Below are 24752 nucleotides of genomic sequence, written 5' to 3'. Positions count from 1 at the left end.
CAGCAGGTCAAGGGAAGACTGCTGAGCCCTTTCAGCAACACATTGCTGGAGATGGAAAAAGAGAATTAATATCTTAGAGACCAATAACATGTCCAAAAGCAATGCCAACCCAGCCTCACCAAATTTGCACCCCAATCCAGAATGTTATCACTGCCATCAGCAGGGTCAAAACTGTGTTGCCAATGTACAGAAATCATTACTTATATGTATTGTCATCATGACAATTTTTTAAAGAAAATACCGGGTGACTAAGGTTCACTGATTGAATTCGTACATTCATTGTGTTTTAAACTCATTTGGAAAAAAAATTGGGAAGGCAACTTTTCCCTTGAATGGATCCTATTAGTAAGCATTGTGACCATTCATTAAATGTTTTTCAGTTCATCAGTTCCCCTAAAGAATTCTCCAGCTAAGCTTATTCTCTCATGCAGATGTGTGAAATACCTACCCTCAGGCTAATAAAAAAAGGTTTCTATTAACCAAAGTGCAATGAGATTATGTCAATTGAAAAAAAGTTTATATTAACCAAAATGCAGAGAGATTATATCAATTTAAACCAGGCTCTTTTATCTTTACACTGCTCTTTGCACTACCATGATGTTTTGTTCTCCTCTCAGATGTGCCAAGTGTGTGGTGCTGCTTTTTGTCTGTGGGGCATGAAAACAGGAGTGCATTTGGAACTCCACTGTTAGTCTGAACCATAAAGCATCATCTGATAAGATGTTATTGCTCACCAGCACTTCATCCTGGCCACAGAACAGGAATTCTCAAGTGTTTGGTCTGTAATGTGTAGGTAACATTCAGCTGAGTAGAGTAGCTTAGTAGCAAGTTACTCCTAGGCCTAGTAAAAAAAAAAAACAAACAGAAGAGTTATCATAAAAAAGAGAGAGAAAATGGGACACCAGAGTGCAGTAATTTCATCCAGAGATCTTATTCCTTTGCACCTCATTGTTTCTTCACTCTTCTCCTGTTTGTGTAGGTGAAATGGATCTGCACTTCATCTGACAAGTTGTTTTTCTTCCCTTCCTCCCGAAGGGGAGGAAACTCCCTGAAACTCTTGGACTTTTTTTGTTTCAGCGATACCTGGATGAAGCAGACAGAGATAAGGAGCGTTACATGAGGGAGCTGGAGCAGTATCAGAAGACTGAAGCCTACAAAGTCTTTAGCAGGAAGGCACAGGACAGACAAAAAGGCAAATCACACAGACAAGGTATTGAATGGGACAAAAATATGTGCCTAGCTAGAACAATAGAAGATTCCCAGTCAGTCTGGTAGCCTGACACTCCTTTAAAGCCTTAGATTTAAAGGCTGGTTAAAAAGTGAAAGTGTTCTTTCTATGGCATTTACCTCAGCTGTGTGTAAGGGGAATTAGGCTTGAGAGAATGTAACTGTGTCTAGATTGTGTTGGAGGATATGCTTTCAGAGCATCAAAGTTAGACTCAGCTTCTCTGTGACTTTGTAGGAGAGCTGCACAAGCATGTCTAGCATTGTTGTGTAATTAGGGTTGTGTAACTGCCTTAGTTCTTTGGTTCTTGTTCTCTTAAACTTTGTTTATTTTGAGAGACTTCTTGTTTGTTTTCTTTTTCAGATGGAGCAAGACAGCCAGCTCATGATCACGAGGTAAACCTCTTAATTCTGCATTTACAGCAGTGGGTAGACTTTCAGGTGAAAAAAAGCTTTTCAGGTGAAGTCAAAACCCAGTTTATCAGAACTTGAGTGTGAATTCTTCCTAATGAAGGTTTTGAAAAGTTAGAAACGACTGAGTATTCTGACACTCGTTGGTATGACAAAACTAAATTTGCTAAGTCTTGGGCAGGTACAAATGATAGATGAAATGGAACATAAGGTACACTTAAAACATAAGTCTGTTTTGTAATGCCATGTTAGGAACTTAAAAATAGTGTGAGACCTCAATAAACCTGCCAAGTTAGCAGCTTTAGGTGCTGCTTTCAGGTACTGATTTTTTGCAGTAACACAAATGCTTGTGGCTTCCTTGAGAAGGAAATGGGTAAAGCAACCAAATAATTGGAATATCTCTGGCTTAAAGCTCCTCTTGCCTTCCTTTGCCCTTTGCATGTGTAAATATTGGAGAAGAGTGATAATGTGTGGAGATAGAGCTCATCAACTGCAGCACAGGCATCTTACCACAAATCTTGTGTGTTCTGGCTGACTGTGCTTTCCCTCTCCTTGGAACACAGCAGCTTTCTCCAGTTGTATTACCTAGGGCCACAGAGCTTCTTTCATGGTTACCAGTGAATTGCAAACAAAGAGCAGTGAAAAAAATCTTGCTTATACACAGGCTCTTCACTTGTAAGCAATAGGGCTTTCTGAAAGATCTGTTTTTCTTTGTGAGGTTTTTTTGCCTTGGGGAAGCAATCCAGTTGGCTTCTAATGTGTTCATTACAATAGTGACAAGGCTGAGCACTGCTGAGAGGCAGCTACTGGTCTTGAAGGAAAGTAAGGTTCACTTTCAGGAAAATGTATTGGTAGCATGTTTTTTATATGTCTTTTATTAACTCCTGGAGAAAGTGCTTGCAGTGAGATTATCTATTAGAAGTACATAGTGCCTAACTTTTCTGATTTTACAGTCACTGAGTCCAAGTTTGTCTTTAATTGTATAAAAACTGAAGGCTTCAAGTTCTAGGTTGGCTGTGACTGTTACATAACATTTAAGTTATACAGGTGGCAAATGACACATTTGGAGTCTTCCTTCTTACCCCTCCAGTTCAAGCTATCATTGCTGATCTTTTACATGATAAATGCAGTCAAAAATGAGTTCTCACCCTGTGGGACACATAAGGTTCATCAGATACAGCTGAACATCAACCTGTCAGTCAGACATCCTACTCTGAAACTGTGCCTTTGACTTGGTGTTTTTCACCTTTATATTTATAAAATCCCACACGCTTATCACCTGATGTACTTTCACATCTTCTGTGCAGGGATGTCAAGTATTATAATCCTGTATAGGTGGGGAATAAGCAGGAAAAAACTTAGATTGCTTTTACAAGTGTCTGCTCAAGTTGTTTCTGAAAGTGAAGCTAAACCTTTTTGTCATCTTGCTGCTTTCTCCTGTCCACACTGACTCTTGTTGCTGTGTTTGTGATTAGCAGGTACAAGCTAATGAAATTATTTCTTGAGGGAATATAAAGGAATAAGGTCAATGAAAGCTTTTTTTCTTTCCCTTGCTCCACTTCAGCTTTTATGATATAGTTTCTGTGAGTTAGTGTGTATTGTACATAGAGCTGACCTCTAAAGAGTTTCATGATTGGCAATTCAAGTACTGAGTATAATAAAATTTAACTAGAGGATGAGAGAGAACTTTTAATAGATATTGCCTTGAAAAACATGCACACACAGTCTCCTGAGCTCAGTGATGGGCGTGAATAGAACATTTATTTCCTCAAGCTGCTTGGTTCCAAGTAGGTCTGGCATCATTCACTCAGTTACACTTGCTACTGGAAAGCTTTCCAAGGTTTGTGCACACAGGTTGAGGAGAGCAGGGGTTGCCTTGTGGTACCTACTCTGAGAGATTTAATGGAGCTGTACATTTATTATATCTGTTCCTTCCACTGTCTGCAGCCTCACTGTGGCAGGGAGGGCGAGCTTAAACCCTCCAAAATCTCAACTATCTCATTACCATACTTCACCAAGTCTCTAAGAGCTTCAAGTGTGATTCGTTGCTGAATCTTCAAAGTTCAAACTCAATTTTAATAACCAGATGAGATTGTTGACTCTTGAAGTGTCTCTAAGGCAAATGATAGAAACAATTTTGATTCTCTTTTGGTTTGAGGGATGACTAAATGATACATGAACTGAACAGACTGGGTCCTTTTCAATGGGAGGTAATCAAAGCCTTAGGATTTTAATCTTCAGTGAACCTCAGAGTGGCTTAAGTACTTCAGGGTTCTCAAGAGGATCTTTTATGTGCTGGGTAATGTATTTTGTAATGGGAGAGTGCTGATGGTTCTAATGATCACTCTTCTGCTTAGTAGAATTTCTTGCCTTTTGGAAGCTGGACATTTACATTTAAAGCCTTAATATTTTTTGGTTTGTACCTGAAGAACCTGTATCTTAGGGCTGCAAAGAGAATACCTTCTTCTCTTTGCAGTACTCTCTCCTCCACCATCCACTCTGTAGGAGCCAGTGATGATCCAAGCCAGTGGCTCTTTGCACACAGGTACTAATAGTGAGCATGAATTAGAATGTGTAAGGTGGATGTTCTGTAAGTGTTCTAAACAAGCTTCATAACTGCCACCATTTCTCAGTGCACATTAATGTTGAGATCCTAGATTTTGGGATGAAATTAATTCTTAGCCATCTGGGCAGTGCTCAGACAAAATGAATGCATTGTTCACACCTCTGTGTATGACTTCTCTTTCTAAATATACTCTTGAGACATTTGCCCTGTAGCAGCACATACAGAAAACTTCAGTGAAAAGCACGTTTGGTCACAGACCCCAGATAAATCCTACTGTGCCTCACAGGGCTGGGAAGAGTTGCCCTTCCCTCCAGTCTTGCCTGTTTCTGGTGTGTCTCCAGTTGATTCAGGCCAAGTGAGGTTTGAGTTCTCACTCAGTAAATACAGAGCTCCTCAGCTGTAATTGTGGCAGACAGTAAAAGCCAGCTTATCTTTAAAAGCAGTCAATGGGCAGGCTGTCTCCTTAGGGAAAGACAGAGTGGCTGTAGTTCCATCTAGCCTTGGCTGTCAGGTGGCATTCAGGTCACCTTCAGGTCACCCCATGGACCCCTGCGTGGGGCAGACACACCGTGATGCTCTGAGCTCAGGGGCCACAATTCCCTTCTCAGCTGGCACACATTGAGGTTGGCTGCCAGAGGACACCAGCCCTGTGTACCCCTGCAATTCTGGAGGATGAGTTTGTGGCACATTAGCAGCCACGGTGTTTGAGAGCTGGGGAAAGCTTTTGTTCTCCACAGACACTCCTTCCTGCTTTACTTTGTTTCTGTGTTAAGTTACAGGTAGATTGTAGTCGCTGCAGTTTATCAAACCAAATTTGCATTGGCTTTGTCCATAATGATTCAGGTGCTAGAACAAGCATTAATTCCTGTTCATCTAGAAGTGGTAACTGAAGATTGTTATAGTAGAGGGTGTTTGCCTTGAGTCAAATCACGTTTTGTACAGTTTTTTTTACTAAGTTGTGGAGCATTTCCTGATTATAAAGTGTTTTTTGCTTTGGTGGTGAAAGGCCAAGAGCCATGAAACTTACTGTGCATTTTGCTCACTCTGTCTCCTGCTTTTTGATATTCCTGTAAAGACTATTTCAGAATGTGTGAGTTGGTTGGTGATGGAAAATATAAATGCATTCAGATAGTTTTAAAAACAGAATAATTCTCATGTATAATTCCATTAGGGTGAAAGATTGTATTTTAGTATGTTGTATGTAATTTCTTAATGAAGATGTTGATTAAACCTGTATCTTGAAAATCTAAGACAGATCCTTTGACTTTTCTTGGTAGGAGCTGGAAGTGTCTTTGATCCATACAGCTTTTAGCTGCCTCAGGTTTTGGTCCCCTTGGCCTTTTATTCTCATGATCAAAACAGTTAAATGAATTCCTGAAAACAAATTATTTAACTATGTTATTACACTTTCTGTTGTAGAAAGAAGCAGATACAAAGGAGAGATCTGTCTTTGATATTCCAATCTTCACAGAAGAGTTCCTGAATCATAGTAAAGGTAAGTTTAACTTTTGCAAGACCCTTTTTTCCATGCTTTTCCAAAGTTCTTGGCAAATGCTGTCCAGCTGAAGAGTCCTTGCACTCTTCCATCTCAGCTCAAGTAAACTATACTTAGGTATAGTTTACTATACTATACTTAGTTTATAAAATTTATAAACTATACTTAAGTATAGTATCTGCTATTATCGTACCTCTGTATATACACAAGGGCTGAAAAGCAGGTTTTCCTGGCATTGTCTTCCCAAATTAGCCTTTTTTGAGAATGTTTCTGATGTTTATTCCAGCCAGTCCAAGCTGTGTAGGACTAAGAAATATCGAAGATGTATCCTGATGTTGATTCAGGCTGGTTAGCAGTATTTTATTTCCCCCATATGGGGAAGATTACACTGATATATTTAATGTTACTCTGTTTGGTTTTCATATCTATGTGTCTCAAGAGTTGAGTATTTTTTGCCAGATTTCTTGAAGACTTTCTTGACTGAACAGAATTTAGATTCAGATACTTTTCATGGTCAATAGAAAATTATTTTTGTAACTGGTGTTTTATTTGCAGGATTCTTAGCACTGCTACTAAACTTTGTCATTCTGATTGCATTTGAAATCAGTCTTGCAGTCTTCCTCCCTGATCAATTTCCCCCATTCACTTCCATCCTGATGCTTTGAATGTTTTCCGATTTCTCTCTCTCTAGGAATAATCTCTATTGAAAAGTGCTACTGTATGTTGGTGCTGTTGCCACTCTATGTAGTGATATTTTTAATCTATAAACCACACCTGCACCATTGAGTTGAGCACTCCAGAACATTCTTGCTCTTTGCCTGCCAGTCCTAGCGATGTTTTCATCACTGTTGTGACTCTCTGGGGGTCGATGTTCACAGCACGCGAGGCGGAGCTGCGGCAGCTGCGCAAATCCAACATGGAGTTTGAGGAGAGGAACGCCGCGCTGCAGAAGCACGTGGAGAGCATGCGCACGGCCGTGGAGAAACTGGAGGTGGACGTGATCCAGGAGCGCAGCCGCAACACCGTGCTGCAGCAGCACCTGGACACCCTGCGGCAGGCGCTCACCAGCAGCTTCGCCGCCGTCCCGCTGCCAGGTGAGAGCAGCAGATGGAACTGCTCCTGTTGGTGATGTCGTGAGCTCACAACACGTGGGCTGCTCTTGAGCTTCTCTGTTCTTGGTGTTTCTGAGCTTCTGTTGCATGGGATCATGAAATACGAAGATGCATGTAGGGGAAAGTTAGAGTCAGTGCTTTATTTCAACATGACATTTATTTTCTTACTGCTCTTACTCATCCTGATAAAGTGAGACACATATTCAGTCCCAGCTTTCTTTAACTTGTTTTATGAAAATGTTACTAAGTAGAATAGACAGGACTTGCAAGTTCCTTGATTAAAATAAAGGCTGTGTCTGTATTGTCAGCTGCCAGGGAGCCCACTTAGATTCTATGAATGGCCAGCAGAAAGAGTTTGTTATAATCAGCTATGAGACCCAAATCAAAGAGAACCATGCTTCGTTAGCCCTGATATCCTTGGAACTACTCACTTTGTGGAATGTTTAGCAGAATCTGTCACAAGAGGTGCTGCATAGCAAAATCTCCTCCTATAGCAGTTTGTGGGTTGGCACAAATTACCTTTAGCATAGTGTTAACTCTTTTGAATTGCTGTGGTCATCACAATACCTTGTGGCTCATTTCCCTGTGCTCACTGTAGGCAGTGGGGAAACCCCCACGATGGAAACCATTGATTCCTACATGAACAGACTGCACAGTATTATCCTGGCCAACCCACAGGAGAACGAGAACCTCATCGCCACGGTGCGGGACGTGGTGAACAGGCTGGAGCGTTAGTGATGGGGTAAGTGTTCTCTCCCAGGCTGCTCTTGGGGTCTGCTCCATGCCTCTGGCACCTTTTCTGCTGCTGATTCCTGTGCTGATCACCATATTGTACAATCAAAAAGGTTTCTTCCTCAAAGCTGCAGGAACAGGTTGTCTTAATGAAAGTCAAATTGAGTTGAAAGTATTCCACAGCATTAAAGGGCTCTGAAATTCCCTTTAGCTCCAAGATCTTTATGTATTTGTATAAGGTGAGTAAGAGTTCTGACAGAATGGTAACAGGGTGACTAATTTAGAAGAAGGTTCCTTTCTTGAGTGAAGCAAATCTGAGGATTTCAGCAGTAATTGTAGAAACTGATGGCCACGGGGAAATTCTGTTTGTCTCAAGAGGTTACAGGGTAAGTCAATTCTATTGTAAACTGAAAATACTCTGCCTCTCCTCTGTAGCACCTGTAGTCAAGCTGTTCTAATGAGGAAGGTTTAGATGCAAATGGAGCACTGAGGTATGGTTTAAGCTGTACATAGCATTTGCTGAGACTAATGTTTATGTGGCTTGTGTGTAGATTATTATTGAGTTCATGATTTTGTATTTTTGCTGCTGTTTAACAGCTTAGAAAACTGTAATAGAGAACAGAGTATAAAAACAAATTAACAAAGAACTAAATACCAGTCTTTCTGCCTTACTGTGCTGCTTTGCATTTCCCACACCTCTCACTCCCCCACTTCCCCATGATGCACATCACTAGGCAGCCATGAGGAGTTTGCCTATTTCTGTTTTAACAAAGTACATACCTTCATTCTTTAGGCATTTATTATGTAGAGATCTACTGTACATGTCTTGAATAGTGTTTAGAAATGCAAATAAAGCTGCCTTGTGCCATCTGCAAATATGAAGACAGGGCTTTTCATCCTTTCTGATTCTGACCTTTTGTGGTGCTGTGTAGAACAGTTAATTACACATTTCCCATTATAGTGTGGCTTTAGCTGGGAGATCATTGTCCTTCCAGAGGGTAGCCAGATGGAACGGACTGTAGTTCTAAGAGATGACTGAGCTCCCAGCAGAATAAAGAAGTGCCTTTACTGCTGCTATTTGTGAAGGGAACAGCTTGTTGATCCAGGTCTGGGATTTTTCAGCAGCTCATCAACCTCCTCCTTTTTGTGTACTGTTTTCAATTAGTTCTCAGGCTCAGAAAGGGAATTGGGAGGGGAGGTTTTACAGAGGGACTAAGGGAAAGCAGTTTCTCATCCATCAGGTATTAGAAGGCTATGCCAGGCCCAGAAATGGGTATTTGTCCTTTAAGTACCTTGCTAGAGAAATCATATCTCAAAGCTACTAAAATCTAGACTTTCATTCTCTTGTCAAGTGGCTTCTCTTTCCTGAAGGATGGACAATTTCTGTGTTCCTAAACATACTGATGCAATGTTCTTGGATAACCTGGTTTTGGATGTAATTGATTTAGAAAAAGTAATTCTTGCTTTAAAAGTCTTCCTTCTAACCTCTATTTGAAAAATAGTACTCCTTTCCCTTCTTTCCTTTTCCAACCAATGCCTTCCCTCTTTTCAGCAGCAAAACAGTGTGAGGCAATTAAAAATGTGATTAATAATCACATAGTTTCACTGGATAATGACATGCATGTAACTGAATATAATGATGAAGTAATTAATGGGACTGATAATTACACTGACTTTCACTTGGCAATGGTGATATTTTGGGACAAAATTTTGGAAGGAAGAAGATTGGGCTTTGTTGGATGCAAACCTTGAAAATGGTAGATTCCCTAGAAAACAAGGAAGCTTTGGATAAAAGATTCAGCTGGCACATGATAAACTGTATCACCAAACTGGCATCATCAGTGTCCCTTTGATGTGCATATGAAGTTTATTAATTCTGAATGTAATCTCTGTCAACCAAGTGGTCTGTTTGAGGTTGAGACACATCACAAATCAATAGCACAGAAAACTCTGCCGTGATGCTCCTGAAAACAACTTTTTCACAGATCTGAGGTGGGTTTTGGTGGCTTAGTACATTGTGTTCAGGGACTGTTGGACTATACTGGTGAATATTTTGGTTTTTCTGTGCTGCATGATAAAAACTTCTTTGTGCAGTGTATGGGAAGAAGAGGAAGAGTTTTGTTCTTTAGCACTGGGTGGAAACAGCAGCTCAGTTTGGTTGTGCCTCTAGAGGCTGCTTTGCTATACTGAATGTTGTGTTTTCACATGAAACCTCCAAAATCCCATGTCACAGTGCCTGTTTAGTCCTGGCACACTGGAGTCTTCTAACCCTTATTTTTCTGTTTCATCTGCAGGTCTCGTGACCCGGGGAAGCTTTACAAAATTTTTTTGGCCAGTGTGGAATAAGAAGCCATGAGGGAAAGCCTGGGGTGGGAGGCAGGATGGCAGGTTTGTCCTGGGCCCTGCCTGTGTGTTGTCAGGGAGACAAACAGATCAATGCATTAAGAGATCTTAAGAAGCCACGGACACCGCCCACTAAACAATTGGAACTGTCCTCTGTGTGAACATTTAAGAGCATGCAACTTTTGTGCAATCGACATTTTTAAAATGGATTTTGCTGGGTGTGAGGGTGCCTGCGTTCTGTGGACTGGCTGACTGTGGAGATGAAATCTCACCTCGTGAAATGGAGTCAGCGTATATGTTGTAGTAATAACTTTGATGTGTTCTATTGCCTAATGTCTTCTAGTGTCTTTTATTTTGTTTTCATGTTTATCCTGTGAGCTTACCTTCCTTCACTTGAGTTCTTTTCTTTTGATCTTGTTCCCTGATTCTTGCAGTACTGGATAGCAGCGCTTGTGTTCTCTGCTCTAGCAGGGAGTTTTCCTTGGTGCACTGTCTTGTCCTGTGCCTCCTGCTATGTTTATAGGAGCTTTTCTTAAGCAGAATCCTGGGGGTTTTTTGTGTTAGCCTGAAGTTCCTACAATGTGAGTTTGCTCCCTGCTAGAGACTGGCTGTGGTTGATGCTTTGTGACTTGATTCTACTATGAGACAGACTTCCTCTCTCCCCTCTCTTCAGGCACCTCTCTTGCACGTTGCATCCTGCTCTTCTCTGGAGGTCTCCTGTTATCTCTTGGAAACATTTGCTAGAGCATTTTGCTATCACTAAGATCAGTGGAAATCAAGATAGAAAGTGAAACATTATTCTCCTCAGAGAAAATGGGATTCTTTGGTTTAGACTAAACCCACAGAGCTTTCCCTTCCTCTGATACATTGTTCAGTCTAATTTAATGTTATTGCCTTGTTTTTGGGAGAATGATCTCATGGGGAAAGCAGTTTTCTATAAAAAGAGAAACGGGCACGGGGATTGCATTTTTTCCTCTCCCTGCCCTCCTGAAATTGCTGTGCTGGGAAGCAATGTGTCTGGAAGCAGCACATACATTTTTGCATGAATTATTAGAGCAGAGAAGGTTATTAGTAACTAGATCCACGTAGCAGCCCACAGAACTCAGCATTACAGCTTGTTTCTGCTCTCACCTTTTGTTCAGTTCAAGTACTGCCCATGGAGCCCATAGCATTCAACATTTTATGTTCCAGCCGACCTAAATGGCCTTTCACTTGCATTGAATAGAGCTCTGCATGTTTGAGTCAGATCTTGCTGAGCCACACCACACCTCCTGGCAGAGCTGAGGCACCCAATGTCTGTGCTGGCTTATGCAAAACTTTCACTGCCCTTTGGTTCCTGTCAAATTGTTGATTCTGACTTTGGCTCAGCACTTGTTGGACATCTCTGGGCTTTATGGGGGTGGGAGCTCTTGCTCTCACATGACAATCTTTTTGCTCCTGCTTAAGACATCTGTTAAGATTCCCTGTTAGGAATTGGAGGTTGCTTTCATTACTGGAGTGTGTTGCTGTCAGCATCACTTTAATGTACCCAGGAGACAAATATTTTGTAGATTAAAAAGCAATTTTTTCTTTTCCTGTATTGTACACATGGACTTCATGCTGGCCTGGAGCCATCTTCAGGTCAGCACCTTGTATGCCAGGTCTCAGCTTAGTCCTGGGGTTATTGCTGTAGCCAAGTAGCAAGGATTTCCATGGAAATCAAGTCTTCCTTCAGGGAGGAAACTCCTTTCTCTTGTTACCTGTTTTGCTTTCAAGACTTCACAAAAAGGAACCTCAGTTTGCTGCATTGACTTCCACTCTCCTTAGCATGGATGAGACCAGCTGATGCTGCCATGAACTTTTTTAGTGGGTTCTGTAATGAATGTTGGAAATCCTAGGGGTCGTTAATGCCTCCAAAAGAAGCACCTACACCTTCATCTCCTGTTTGTATCTTGGTTTTTCAGAACTGGTGATGTTTGACTCTCTGTTGAAGTGGCCAAAATGCACTGCATAGCCAAAACTGATTTACAGATCCTGAAGGTCTGTCTGTGGCATCCTATCTAATAGCTGGAGCTGTAAAGACTCCAGAAATTCCATGTAATGTGGGATGCAGTTGCAGGCTGTAACATCTCCAATCCATCAGTAAGGTCAGATGGCTTTGGGCTGCCCTGCTTACAGAAATCTGTGGATACTGCTTATCCATCTCTGCTGAGAAGCATGCAAGTGTTGTGGGATAGGAAATTTAAGGTGATATTATTAGCTGGGGGCTGACAAATCTCTTGCATTTTCCCACAAGGAAGGAGGTGGGGTGGATTATCTATCTTGAAGCATCTGGGGGAAAACTGAGTTCTTGCTCACTGATGGTGTGACAGATGATGTTTTGTCTCATTAAGAAGCTTCTTATTTATGTTGATTAACCCTATAAAAATGGATTTTGTCTTTCCAGTGTTTTCAGAGTGTCACTTCAGTTTACAGTTTTCAGTGTTGACTGATTAAAAAAAATGAAGTGGGTGTCAAGGAGAAGAGTGGAATAAAATGCTTTTGTCACTTAAAGAAATGTTAAGAGAAATATATGAAAGCAGAATCCATTTGCTGGATTAACGTGTTTGGAATTGTTTAAATGCCAAGTTTTCTGTACAATGTTTTTGTAATTAAACTTTGGAGCTCCTTGGTTTTTAAGAGGTTGATGTGCTTGTTTGACACTGCTTCATTAAAATTGTTCAACGTTGAATCCATTCTGATTCAATTTTAACTGCATTTTCATGAAAGAGCTATTACTACATTGATCTCTTGTCAGAGATTTTGGCAACTCCACGTTAACCTTTGAACAGAAATGTGCCTCTTCCACCTCTCCATCCTAAGTGTCTTCCTCTGAAAAAGCTAAAGGAATTTAGGTTATTACTTATAGTGGTGAAAGCTTCAGAGTCTTTGGTTATAGCTAATGGTTGTCAGGGCCCTTCCCCAACTTGATTAACTTTAAAAATGCTTTAAAAATGTCATATCTCTCACTCAGCCCTTTTGTTCCATCCTTGTCTTCCTTTATCCTCCCTTATTTCCCACCATCATAGTGATTTTCTTTAAGAACCTTCTGTATCATAACTATTGCTCCTCACTTGATTTTCTTTTCCCCTACTAGATTTTTATCCTCTCTTTACTCCTTGCTGGCTGAGAATGGAGCAAATGTAGTCTCATGACATTTGTACTTGGTGTAGGTGCTCTGTGGAGGAGTTTGGGTGACTTCTGCCAAAGACTTTGGTGACTTCTGTGCTGTGAGCAGCCATGTCTTTGTTAATTTTGTGGTCATATCTCAATATTTTCATTGCCAGATTAATGCCTGGTCTGTCTGTACCAACAGGCTTGGTACTGTCTTCTTCCTGGGACAGACTATATTGAGATTTAGAATACTTTGGAAATTTTTTTAAAAACACTAGTTGTGTAATGGTAAAGATACTAAAAGTAGAAGGAATGTAGGGAAAACCTGCACAGGAGAATTAGCTGCCATGTGCCACTGGCTGGTTTGGAGCTGGAGACAGGAGCAGCAAAGACAGGTGCACACCCTGAGGAGCAAAACAGCAGTGAGTTCATACCAAGAGAAAAAGCTCATTCCTTCCTGACCTGTGCTCCTGGTTGTGGCACCAGGAGCAGATGGTAAATCATGCTCAATTTGAGACAATGCAGTGTAATACTTCCTCTGTTTGTTCCTGTTTGTTCCCCCTGTTTACTCTGCAGCTGGCCAATTGGCTGATGATTAATTACCAGCTAAGGGAAGGTGGGGGGATCTGAAGCCTTCAGCCTCTTAAGAGGAAGAGATCACTTCCTCTTTGCACAGCCAGCTTCCTGTTGATACTGTGGGATGTGGATTCATTGAAATCTGAAATTGGGTCTTTTTAACCTTCTGCTACATTTCAGTTCAATCTTTCAGAGTCAGGAGTACTTTGATTCTTCTTTACTTTTACCATCGAATCTTTCTGCTTGTGAACCATGAGGAGTTTTGCTGCTTCTTTCTCCTTCATTGCTGATAGTATTGAGGATTTTTAAACTTTTTAAAAATATATACTTATGACTTTCTATATTAATTAAAATACCTGGATTTTGTATGAACTGTACCATTTCAGTGTGTGGTGAAGTGTCCACACCCATTATGTAATACAAGGCAAACTGATTAATGGGTTTTATTAATTAACCTGTAATTCTTATGCTATGGAGGTTTGGGGGTTTTTGCTATTTACTGTGCAAACACTAATGGTTTGTGTGTCTGAAGATGTGAAAAGGTAAGTTATTCTAAGGTGTAAGGTAATTGTAAGGGTTTCTGCTGTCTCCTCCTGTTGATGAAATGGCTCCTCTCCTGAAGTTGTTAAATATTCTATTTACTGAATGGTCATGCATGCTCTGAAGGCAAAAGACATTCTCACTTTTCCCTAGAAATATGTCTGTGCATTGAAGTCCATCTGATCTTTTTGTTTATAAATTTAGGTTCTAAAAACTTAATGAAAAAGAGTCCTGCCTGTCCAAATCCTTGGCTGCTAGATACCATCTGGTTTCCTTGAATTGAGTGGAACAATGTTACATCCACTGAATACTTGACTGGCTGGAAATCAGAGAGAGAGTTCTAGTTTTTGTTTTGAAGCAATAGCCCTGTGGGATTTCTCTTTCTATCTCATATCAGCAGTTCTAGTTTTATTAAATCTGTTCTAGTGTTAATCAAGAGAGAATTCCCTCATCTAATTTATTTGAAATACTGCTTAAGCCCAAGACACTTGCAAAGAAATCCCCAGCTGAAATTTGAGGCCTCTAAATGCAGTGTTTCAACCCCTCACACTTCAAAACGGGTGTTAACAACTGTATCAGTATTTTGATGCTTCTCAGAGGAAGTTTCTTTTCCTCAATAACACTTCAAATTCCTGCCTATGCTGGTTTTGTGTCTTGAATATTGGAGGAAGATAAGTAAACTGTTTGGGCTGGGGACAGGTTAGCAGGAAGTTTTTCAAAAGTGCAGGCCAGCAGGATGGCTGAGTCCAGGAGAGTGAAAAGCTCTGGAAAATTCATCTGAGGCCTTTCCTGGAAAGGACTCTGGTGCTTTTAGGATGAATGTTGTACATGCAGCAGAACACAGGCTGCACTCCTTGTGTTACGGAGAGTGTTGACACTGTCATCCAAAGATTTCAGTTCTCTTAAATTGCTTTTACCCAAGCAAAGCATCTGCTCCTGTATAAGGAGTAGTTGCTGTATGGTGGTCTGTGGCTTTCAGGCACATGTGTGAACTCCATGTGCAGGAGGAAGGGTTTAAATTTCCTTTTTCTTACTGACATTAATGATGAGTGGCTCGGGCATATGTGAATGCACAGAGACAAATTCTGTTTACAATCCTTTTTTTTTTTTTTCCTTTTGTGATGAAGGTGGCAAGAATTGCCCTCTGTCTTCACCCCATTAAAAATCTGTGAAGGGACTTTGTAGGATAAGGACAGAAGAGGAAGATGCAAGAATAGAATTTGCCTTTATTCTTGAGGTTAATATTCACTTACTGCCAATACAGAAATGGTTGAGTTTTCAGCCTCAGTAAGTTTGAATTCAGACCTGCAAATTCCATACGTTCTTGAAGTGCTTTTGAGGAGGAAAAGTAGCAAATCTGAAAATGAAATTCTAGCTGCACCCTACATTCAAGACTTCACAGGCAGTAAATATGCATTTCCAGATATCTGAAATCTCTATCCACTTGACCATTTTCCTCCTGGCGGGAGCAGTGCCCTCTGATGATCCATCTTGCTATGTCAGAATGAGAGTGAGAAAGCCTGGCAGTGAGGCCAGAGCTTCTGCATGTGAAAATGTAAGTCAATTTTTGTTCTAGGCAGATGGCAGTTTCTCAGGGTTTTGTTTTTGTTTTTTTTTTAATAGATTAATGTCTTTGCTTCATGCAGATACATTATTCTTTTCCTACCTCTGAGAACTGATTGGGGGGAAGTGGTTCAGCAAGTATTCCTGTGTTACAAGGAGAGCAGCATAGAAAACATGACCTGAGTTAGCTTGTCTTTGAGGTCATCATTCTGACAGCAAGGAGTGGCTGTGATAAAGATTTCTGGTTGGCAAAATCAGCACGGCTGACTTGGAGCTAGCAGGAGCTGTGAATACATAAATGCATGGAATGGAAGCTTTGCAGCTGTTGGTATTTACACAGCACCTTGTCTTTGCAGAGCTGGTTTTTGTTCTGGAAGCCTGCAGCAGCTTCACACTTCATCAGCCCCACCAGCTCTCAGGTGTACAGCAAGGTGGGAGCTGCTTCTCTATGGTCTTCCTCCAGCCAGGAGCACCCCTGCCCAACCCTGAGCTTCACTAGTGCATCAAAAAACTGAAAACCTACACAGCTTTTGGTTGTTGTAGAAAGTTTTCTGTATTTTGTGAACTGGCTGAGAAGTCTGGCAAGCACCAGGGTTTTTGTGAAGTAAGCAAGAGGATCAGAGGGGAGAGGAAGAGAAGCAGGAGCTCCTTTCTGGAGGTATCCTACTTGCATTTTGGCTCCCAGTTCCATGAAACTGCACACTGAATTGATGTGGGAGCACAGACTGTAGAGAATTATCTCCTTTTCAGCACCTAGGGCTGTCAGTAAATACATGACAATCAAAATACAACTCCTGGCTTCATGCTGTTGCCCTTATCTCTGTGTTTTCCTGTCCTGCCTTTCTTTCCCTTTCTTGCCCTCTTCCTTTGTGCTGAGCTATTTCAGCTTAAAACCAGCTAAAATTGGCTTAGGTGGCTTCACCAAGAAAGATTTTTCTTATAAAGTCTTTTTTATGAATGTCACTGGAATATCACTATCCAGTGGATTTAGAAGGGGCTCACAACTACTGCAATTGAAGTCTTTACAAAAGGCAAAATTACGGAAATGAGTATTTTAAATTATCTTGCCTTTTGAGAAAAGGGGACAACAAATCAACAACACTGCTCTTCTCTCCGGTACCAGTTTCCAAGCCAGACACTGACAAAACAAACTGAAGGGATAAAATCAAGGCTGCTTAATCCGGGGGAGGCAGATGAGGGGCAAGATCACATTACTGATAAAAGAAAATATGTAAAATAACAAATTCCAGGCTTTCTCCCTTGGGGTGTGCAATCAACTGTAGAAAGAATGTTTATGGAAGAATACATTGTGCTGTTTAAGCATGCTTCAAAGAACAAATCCTTTCTTATCTTGTGGAAATTCATCTCAGCTCTTTCTTTCTTTCAGACCATAAGTCAGCAGAAGTGATGTATGTTACCCATGGGCCAGTTTGTGCAGGGGTAGCTTAATCTGGGCACGTCCTTACCTTGGATTGGAAGTCTGTTGTATTTAATGGGGTGTTAACTCAGTTTATTCCCTGGGATTTCTGCAGTAATTTTATTGCCTGCAAAAGGAGCAGTTTGAAGCCAGATGAAGTGAAGGTATTCTCTGTACCATACCTGCTGAGCTTGGCAATGATGCCTGGACACACTTACCTTATTCTGGTGTTTCTGTTTTCTTCATCACATCTCCTGCATGTATTTTCCTGGTAGTCCTGCTTTGAGTTTGGGGTTTATCTTCCTTCTTTGAGGAAACAGATCCATAGGCACTGCATCTGATCTGTTCCCAAGTCTGTGTCAAACGTTCTTGGCAGTACAGGCAAGCATAAGAATAATGGATTTTGAAGTCAGATTTTATGAACCAGGCTGTTTGGTAGTTGAGTTCAGTGATACTGCAGCAGAACCTAAAGTGAATTACAGTCCAAGACATTTATAATGTTAAAGAGATGGCTTCCTCTAATGCTGAAGCACTAACAGAACAGAGAGGAAAAATCAAAGACAAAGATAAAAAATCATCTTAAAGTGGACAAACTGTGCAGGATGACAGACTTTTATAAAGACTTCTGTCAGATGCAGTTGTTTTGTGAGGGAGGATGGTGTAGATCAGCACTGATGCCTTAGGACACAAAGCTCAATTGTTCTGTCCTCTCACACAGGTGGTCTTCCAACTCCTAGGTGATAAAAGCACAGACAACAGTTTCATGAGCATTGAAAAGCATTTGGTTGTTAAATTGCTGGGCAGTATGTGTTTAGTGTGAGACACCATGTCACTTGTGCTCCGTGTTTTGGAGAACAGACTGCAGTAACTTCTTCAGACTCTCCTGAAGCACAACTTTGGCCTGAACTAATATGAAATATCAGGTTGGTTTGTCTCAGTTCAGTTTGTTGTCGTGTGGTTTTGACATATTTATCTAGTAGGAAACACTTCACATTTAGATCAACAGTTTTCTAAAGTCAAAGCTTCAGAGGAAAGGTTTTGGCCCTCATGAAATTAATGAAAATTTAGTTATTGACTTTGCTGAAGCCAGGATTTCATCTGCAGTCTTCAGCAGTTATATATGTGGTTATGGATTATCAGTCCATATGGGAGCTGAAACTGTGTCTCCAGCTTTTCCTAGGCTCATCCAGTGTCTGTAATCCTGCAGCTTCACAGAGCAATCTGCGTGGGGGTTCTTCCTAAGGAAAATCCAAGAGACACTCCTGCAATGTATTACCAGGCTGACAAAGCATATGTTTCTTCAGCTAAAATAGCAGTGCTCTTTCACATATAATGGGGTCACTGTTTCTCTGCTGAGTTTCTCATGTTATTGATACTTACTAGCTGGGTTCCAATTTGATGATAAAATATCAGCACTTCAAAATTCTAGCAATGAGAGGGCTTCACATCACCAAAATGTCAGTCCTGTCACTTAAAGCAGCACTTCTGTTACTTTCTGTCACTGCTGCTACTTTTTCTTTATGATAAGAAATTTCAGTTGGATTCCCAAGTTCTCCATTAGCAATTTCTCTGAATCCAGTATTTCACTACCATGGGCAAATGCCATGAAGGTGTTCTCAGGGTGGGGTGGGAGGACTGAGCCTGGAGCCAGAGGATCTGGGTTTGTTTTCCAGGCTCTCTCTGTGTGACAGGTTCTAGTTCTGCTTCATGGTCCAGTCAACAAATTAGTGAAAGATACTCAGTTCAGTGATGTTAAAAGAGCTGATGAGTTCTTGGGCAGTGGGCTGGTTTTGATCTGCTTCAGTTCTTCACTGTGCAAATGGAAAGAGTAAATATCATCCATTTAGACAGAGCTGCCTGGAAAAGGGGCTGTGTCTTAGCCTGTGTGTCCAGGAACTACCACTGTGACCTGAATAGGAATCCATAGGCTTTGTTCTATTAGTTATCTACATCCACTGACAGTTTTGGATAGGATTAAGAGGATTTGGGGTTGGAAATAGTAATGTCTTGTTGGCTTTTTAATTATTATTTAAAGTAGACTTCTGATATCTTTTTTTCTGCTTGAGCTGTACTATCTGAAATAGTGCAAATCTAGCAGTTGAATCTTATTTTCATTATTCTTTCTCAAGCTCTGACCTTTAAGAACACAAGTGGAGCTGATATCTATACAAGGAGGTGGCAAAGGTCTTGTGTAGCTTTCTGAAAACAGTTCTGTTTTGTTTGCATGACAGAGTAGTCAGAAAATGTATCAGGAAAGAATAGTGGGTAAGAGAAAATGAATGACATGACTGAATGCAGTAGGCAAAAATAACGTCCTGCCTGGGCTTGTTCATCTCACCAGAAATTATCAATATAATGGAAGTGTGATTTCCCCCATCTTTAACCAAAAGGGTGTAGTCTGCCTAAACATACATTTATGCCAAAATGCTTAATTTTGGTGTGGATACATTAATAAAATGATTCAATATAAAAATCAGTGGCCATATAGTCTTACATAATTCAACTGTATCAGTTTAAAAAATGTTTATTTAGCATACTAATAAGCCCTGTCTGTATTTGATGTCTACAGACAAGACTGCATAGTAAATAATAACCGTTGCAAAAATTTGTTTCTCAGCGTCCTAAATTCACCAGTCTCCACAATCTGTATTTTCTCTTCATAGGTTACTTAATTTCTCCTGAATTTCACTCTTGAATTCAGTTCCTCACTTGAGTCAGTATAAAATGTGTTTCTACTGTTTGTTTTTTTATTTTAGAACAAATGACAAGCTGACCCAAGGGGTTTGACTGGGGAGGGAAGAACACTGAGCACTGCCTCAGCTAAAGAAATCTTGTTTTATTAGCCCAGCCTGATGTTTGAAGAAGAGAACAGATGAGACTGGGGCTTCACTGGTAGATCTAGAGCTGGCTAGGTTGCTGCCCTAGAGGGAAAGGTTCCTGTCAATTCCAGATCTCCCAAGAGACATAATTTGCTGAGCTGGTGTGATGAGAAGGTTCAGAGGTAGTGTCAGTCTGGATGGTTCATTAGTTTAAATGTCTGCTGTTGGAAGGTATGTTCTCAAGCAAATGCTTCTAAATATAAAATAGTCTTGTGAAGTTTTCATCTTATGAATATTCACTTGTTGAATTTACATTTTGTTTTTCATCTCTGAGCTCCTAGAACAGGGCCTTTCACAGAGGACAGCCTTCCCATCTGTCTGAATAAACTGACAGAAAGTTTTTGCAAAAACAGTCCCTTGTTTAACATGTCCCTGCCCTCCAGCTAGCTTCTTTCAGGACACTTTGAAGACACAGCCATTGTCACATGCCAGCCTGAATAATCTAAAACTTGAGCAGAAGTTTGATCTGTGCACCCTTGAATACATTGACTGTAATTGGTGGAGGTGCAGGTGGAACTGATAATGCAGCTTTGCCTCAAGAGACTAAAGCAGTCCAGGCAGTGTTCTCAGTACAGAAAGTTCTGGGTGAAGTTGGGAAGAGCAAACACATCTGTCACATACCTGTGGGCATTTGGAGTGGCTGCTTGGGAGCTGCAGGGATCAGCTGGGGTGGAGATTGCAGAAATACACCCGTGGTTCACGACCTTCTGAGCCCATTATCTGTGGCTGGCACTCCTGTGCTTTCCTGTGCGTTGCCATCAAGGGAAAAGGAGTGAGATGCACAAATAAGGGCATGCATTCCTCAACCCCTCCAATACTCTTGGGTGCTTGATTGCTTCTAGGCTGTGGGTTTTGTTGTTCTGTTCTCATTTACTTTCTTTTTTCAACTACAAATCAAGTCATTTCCTGATCTGGCTTCATATAGTGGCTAATGGAACAAAATTGATGCAATTGCTCCAAAACCAGGCTTTTAGCTAGTAGATTCTAATTAAAGCAACCTTTTTTTATTTTTCAGCGGAGGAAAAAATTCTTTCCAAGGGCCCACTTTCTTTGTATCAGATGAATATAGATGCAATAATTTCCCAGCCTGATGGAGACAGAAGTTGAAATATGCTTGGAGCAGTTATAGTCAACCATATGTAAGTGCTGGCATTACCTGGAGCTTATTTTTCCCACAAGGTGATATTTCTACCATGCTAATCTTGCTGCTTCCTGCTGTAGGCAGTATTAGGGAGAATGTGTCAGAAAATTTGTCAAAATGGCTTTTTCTCTGAAGGTTCCATTTTAGTTATGCCCACGGGGAAAAAATAAAGATCATAGATTTAGTTGAAAATTCATAGTTCTGTGGTTTGACCAGCATGAGTTTTAGGGGCAAGTCCATATGCCTAACTGCAGAAGCTCCTGTATTTACAAATTCTACTTACAGGTTCTCCAGGGAGATGGTTTCTTTGATCTTGCCTGCTTCTTCCATGTGCTTGGTTGCTTAAACAGATGGAGGTGAGGAGATTTTCTCTGCTTCCAGGAATAAAACCCCAAACTCAACACTTACAGACATGATTAAAATGAACCAATTAAATTTCATGTATGGGCTGCGTTCTCAGTGGCCAGATCTAAGTGGAACTGTGAAAGGGTGCAGTTAAGCTGCCTTGATATGACATGGACTGCTCATTGTGCTGCCTGGATCTCATCTGGTGGTGGGGGAATTACCTTATCTCTAAACCTCATCTCCCTTCCAAATCCACCCCAACGTCAGACCGAGAAATCAGTGCTTTGGAGAACAAAGACACATCACAAATGCAGCTTCCACTCCAAGTGCCAGGAGCAGGCTTTTTCTTTTAATCTTCCTTCTGTATTAGTGAATCTTCTTAATAAGGCTTCCCAAGGTAAGTCATTGCCTGATCCCCAGCCATCCCCAGGAAGAAAGAGTGATGGAAGGAACCAATTGCAGCTCATACACAGTAGCCTCAAGACCTAATGAAAAGACACGGTGGGTAAGTGTGCAGGAGGCTCAGTACATGAGAATCTCTGATTTTCTTCCCTCTGTAACTGTCTGTGTGCTTCAGAACCACTTTTCATAATTCCCTTCTCTTACTGTCCTAAAGACCAAACAGTCTCTTACTCCCCATTTGGAGCATTTAGGTTCTCTATTCATGGAGAACCATTCCCCATCACTCCCTACCGAGCCTGAAAATCTTTCCTCCTCAACATCTAAAAAAAAAAAACCAAAATCCTTTCTCTGTGTGTCCCATTCCTGCTGGCCCCCTGCACCTGAGCTGGCTGTATCTGAGAGGCTCGAAGCCTGTAAGTGATGCTGTTTGCCTCTGAGTCAGAGAGGCTTTTAAATCTGAGTGTAAAATGAGCCTCCTCCAGCAGTAAACAGCCCATCATACACCTCCTTTGAAGTTCCCATTTAAATAACCTCCAGGGCTTTACTAATTCGGGAAGCCAGCAAGAGGAAGTCATTCCCTCCTTCTCCCCTGTCCAAAGCAGGGAAAATGAATTCCCTGGCAGAGCAGGGACATTGGTGTTCAAGGTACTGCAGAGGAGACAAACAGCTCTCGTTTGCAGCTTAGTTAGTGAGTCAGCACATATTCATTAACCCATTTATTAAAGCACAATTTATTAACCCATGAACACTACAGATGATGGTGTTATCGCTGTCATAAAGTCATTTTAATTTGTTATATAGTTTGTAAGGTAGCTGCTGCATCAGAGGGAAGCCTGTATCAGTTCATGTGTCCAGGTGCTGGTGTGATGCTAGGATGGGAAGAGGATCAGGGAAGCAAAAAGGAGGAGTCCTGGCAGGACTATGGGAGCTGACCTGGTTGCAGAGGGTTCTTTTGCTCATTCCCCTACCCTGTGGGTTGTTCCTAGTGTTGCTCCTTCAGTTAAAGGTGGCTGTGTGTTTTCAGGCCTCCAGCTCTGCATGTGAATTGATGCTTGGATTCTTGGACAGACACATAGCAGGAGCACAGGGGAGTTTGTGTGACATCTGACAGCACTGGAGGCTGTTCAGTGGTGTGTTGGAAAGGAGAGTGTCCTGTTCTAGATGGGATCCTGTGGTATTGGATGTCAGCATTTTATATTCTTGAGATTATATTAGGGTCTTCTCTATGGGGTGATGTCATGTGCCTGCCAAATATGAGAGTACAGAAAAATCTTCTGAGACCTTTGTAGTTCCTATGTGCTGCAGTGATTTAATGGGACAGCTTTCTAGTGAGACAGCAGGTTTGCCCATTACTGGAAGGACTGGAAACTGAGGAACCTGATGAAGTAACATTCCTACTTGCCTGGATATTACCTGTTTGCCAGGTAGGTTAACCAGTCAATGCCTAAATGAGTTCACTCCTTTATTCAGTGATTTATTAAATAATAAATTTTATTCAGATAATTAAATAGACTTTACTAGTGCACCATCTTAACTAGAGAATGCCCTAAAGACATCTTAAGTAGTCTGAAGCTAAGCAAGCAGCCTGAGGTTGGGTCCTCTTGGGCTCAGAGGTGCAGTACTCACAGATCTCTGCCTTTTCAGACTGCTCTTGAGCAAGCATTTGGGGCTTATCTTCCACAAGGAGAAATATGTGCTTGCCTGAACACGCTGTTAGTCAGTCCTTGGCCTGACTGAAAGTGTGGGGAGTTCCAAGGCAATTATACCTGCACTAATCATAATTTGCTCCTTCATCTAGGAGTATCTGCCTCTTATGTCCGTGTTTATGCTAAGTTGCTGAACAATTGGATTAGGTGCTTTGAATAAACCTTGTAATTATGCCATAGATACTCCTGATGCATTATGTTATTTTTATTATCTAAGTTATCACTGCCCATTGTTGTAGCACAGTAACACTTAGAGGCTGCTATTAGAGCTGAAGCTCAATTGTGCTAAATATTGCACAGCCGTGCAGTCAGCTGCAGGCTCTGTCCTGGAGGACTTACAGCTTGGCTGTGCTATTGTGCATCAGCCCATTAGAGCACCCTGGAAGGCATTAGTGCCCCAAATAATTCCACAGGTTCTGTAGTGGAAATGGCCTGCCAGACCTTTTAACCTGTGAAGGCAGCAGTGCTCCTGAATTCAGCCTTGTCTGCGCTCTTCCATCGTTATCGGTGCTTGTTAGGCAAAATTTTGGGAAATGATCGTTTCAAATGTGGTTGGAATTGGCCAATTCTGCTTTCTCAGTGAGTCCTCCTGAGGGTGGAAGAGTAGAGCCAGGCCATCCTCTTTCACAGCCCCAGCATGGCTCTCTGTTTTGTCTAAAGCATTACAATGCGAGCTGAATTCTTTCCCAGCTGTTTTGTACTTTGCCACGTTTCCCTGACCTTGTGCCAATCAATGATGAATTGTACAAGTCCCCATCGAAAACACTGCAGAAGCCAGAGGAATGCCAGCCTTGCTGTGTAGTACATTAAGTCAAAATATTTTAAGCCTAAGACTGATGGGTATGATTCTTCTATTTCAATCTGCTCCTTCAGATTAAAAAGCTGCTAAAAGCTTCAGCTTGTCGATGCATCTGCTGCTTCAAGACCAATGAATGGCATGTCCAGGACTGGAGGCTGTGGGTAGGAGGACGACATTTTGTGATAAATGTACCTGATGGTGTTTTATGTTCACAAAGTTATTTAAAAGCCTTCTACAGCAAATGATCAGTCTGTTAGAGAGAATACTGAAAGAGCATCTAGCACTCCTTTGACTGTGAGGGATAATAAATGTCTAAGAAGACCAGAGATCTCTAACCTATGCAAAGTGATGTCACTTTTTGCTTACATC

The 24752-nt window shown here is 41.3% G+C and overlaps 1 protein-coding gene across 3 annotated transcripts in view; it reads left to right on the top strand.

Annotated features, from left to right (window-relative positions):
- Positions 1 to 12593, top strand: part of HMG20A (high mobility group 20A) — a 38217-nt gene extending 25624 nt beyond the window's left edge. For all 3 annotated transcript variants that reach the window (XM_088172338.1, XM_088172337.1, XM_088172336.1), the window contains 6 exons: positions 1078 to 1210; positions 1589 to 1620; positions 5621 to 5696; positions 6575 to 6790; positions 7407 to 7550; positions 9835 to 12593. In XM_088172338.1, the coding sequence (XP_088028464.1) occupies positions 1078 to 1210; positions 1589 to 1620; positions 5621 to 5696; positions 6575 to 6790; positions 7407 to 7543 (594 nt within the window). In that variant the 3' untranslated portion in view covers positions 7544 to 7550; positions 9835 to 12593. The remainder of the gene's footprint in view (positions 1 to 1077; positions 1211 to 1588; positions 1621 to 5620; positions 5697 to 6574; positions 6791 to 7406; positions 7551 to 9834) is intronic.
- The last annotated feature ends 12159 nt before the right edge of the window (positions 12594 to 24752 follow it).

The sequence above is a fragment of the Sturnus vulgaris genome, chromosome 13 (genome assembly GCF_052056855.1).
Source record: "Sturnus vulgaris isolate bStuVul1 chromosome 13, bStuVul1.hap1, whole genome shotgun sequence".
NCBI lineage: Eukaryota > Metazoa > Chordata > Aves > Passeriformes > Sturnidae > Sturnus > Sturnus vulgaris.
The sequence above is the reverse complement of the archived record's forward strand: the minus strand, read 5'-3'. Positions and strand labels throughout refer to the sequence as shown.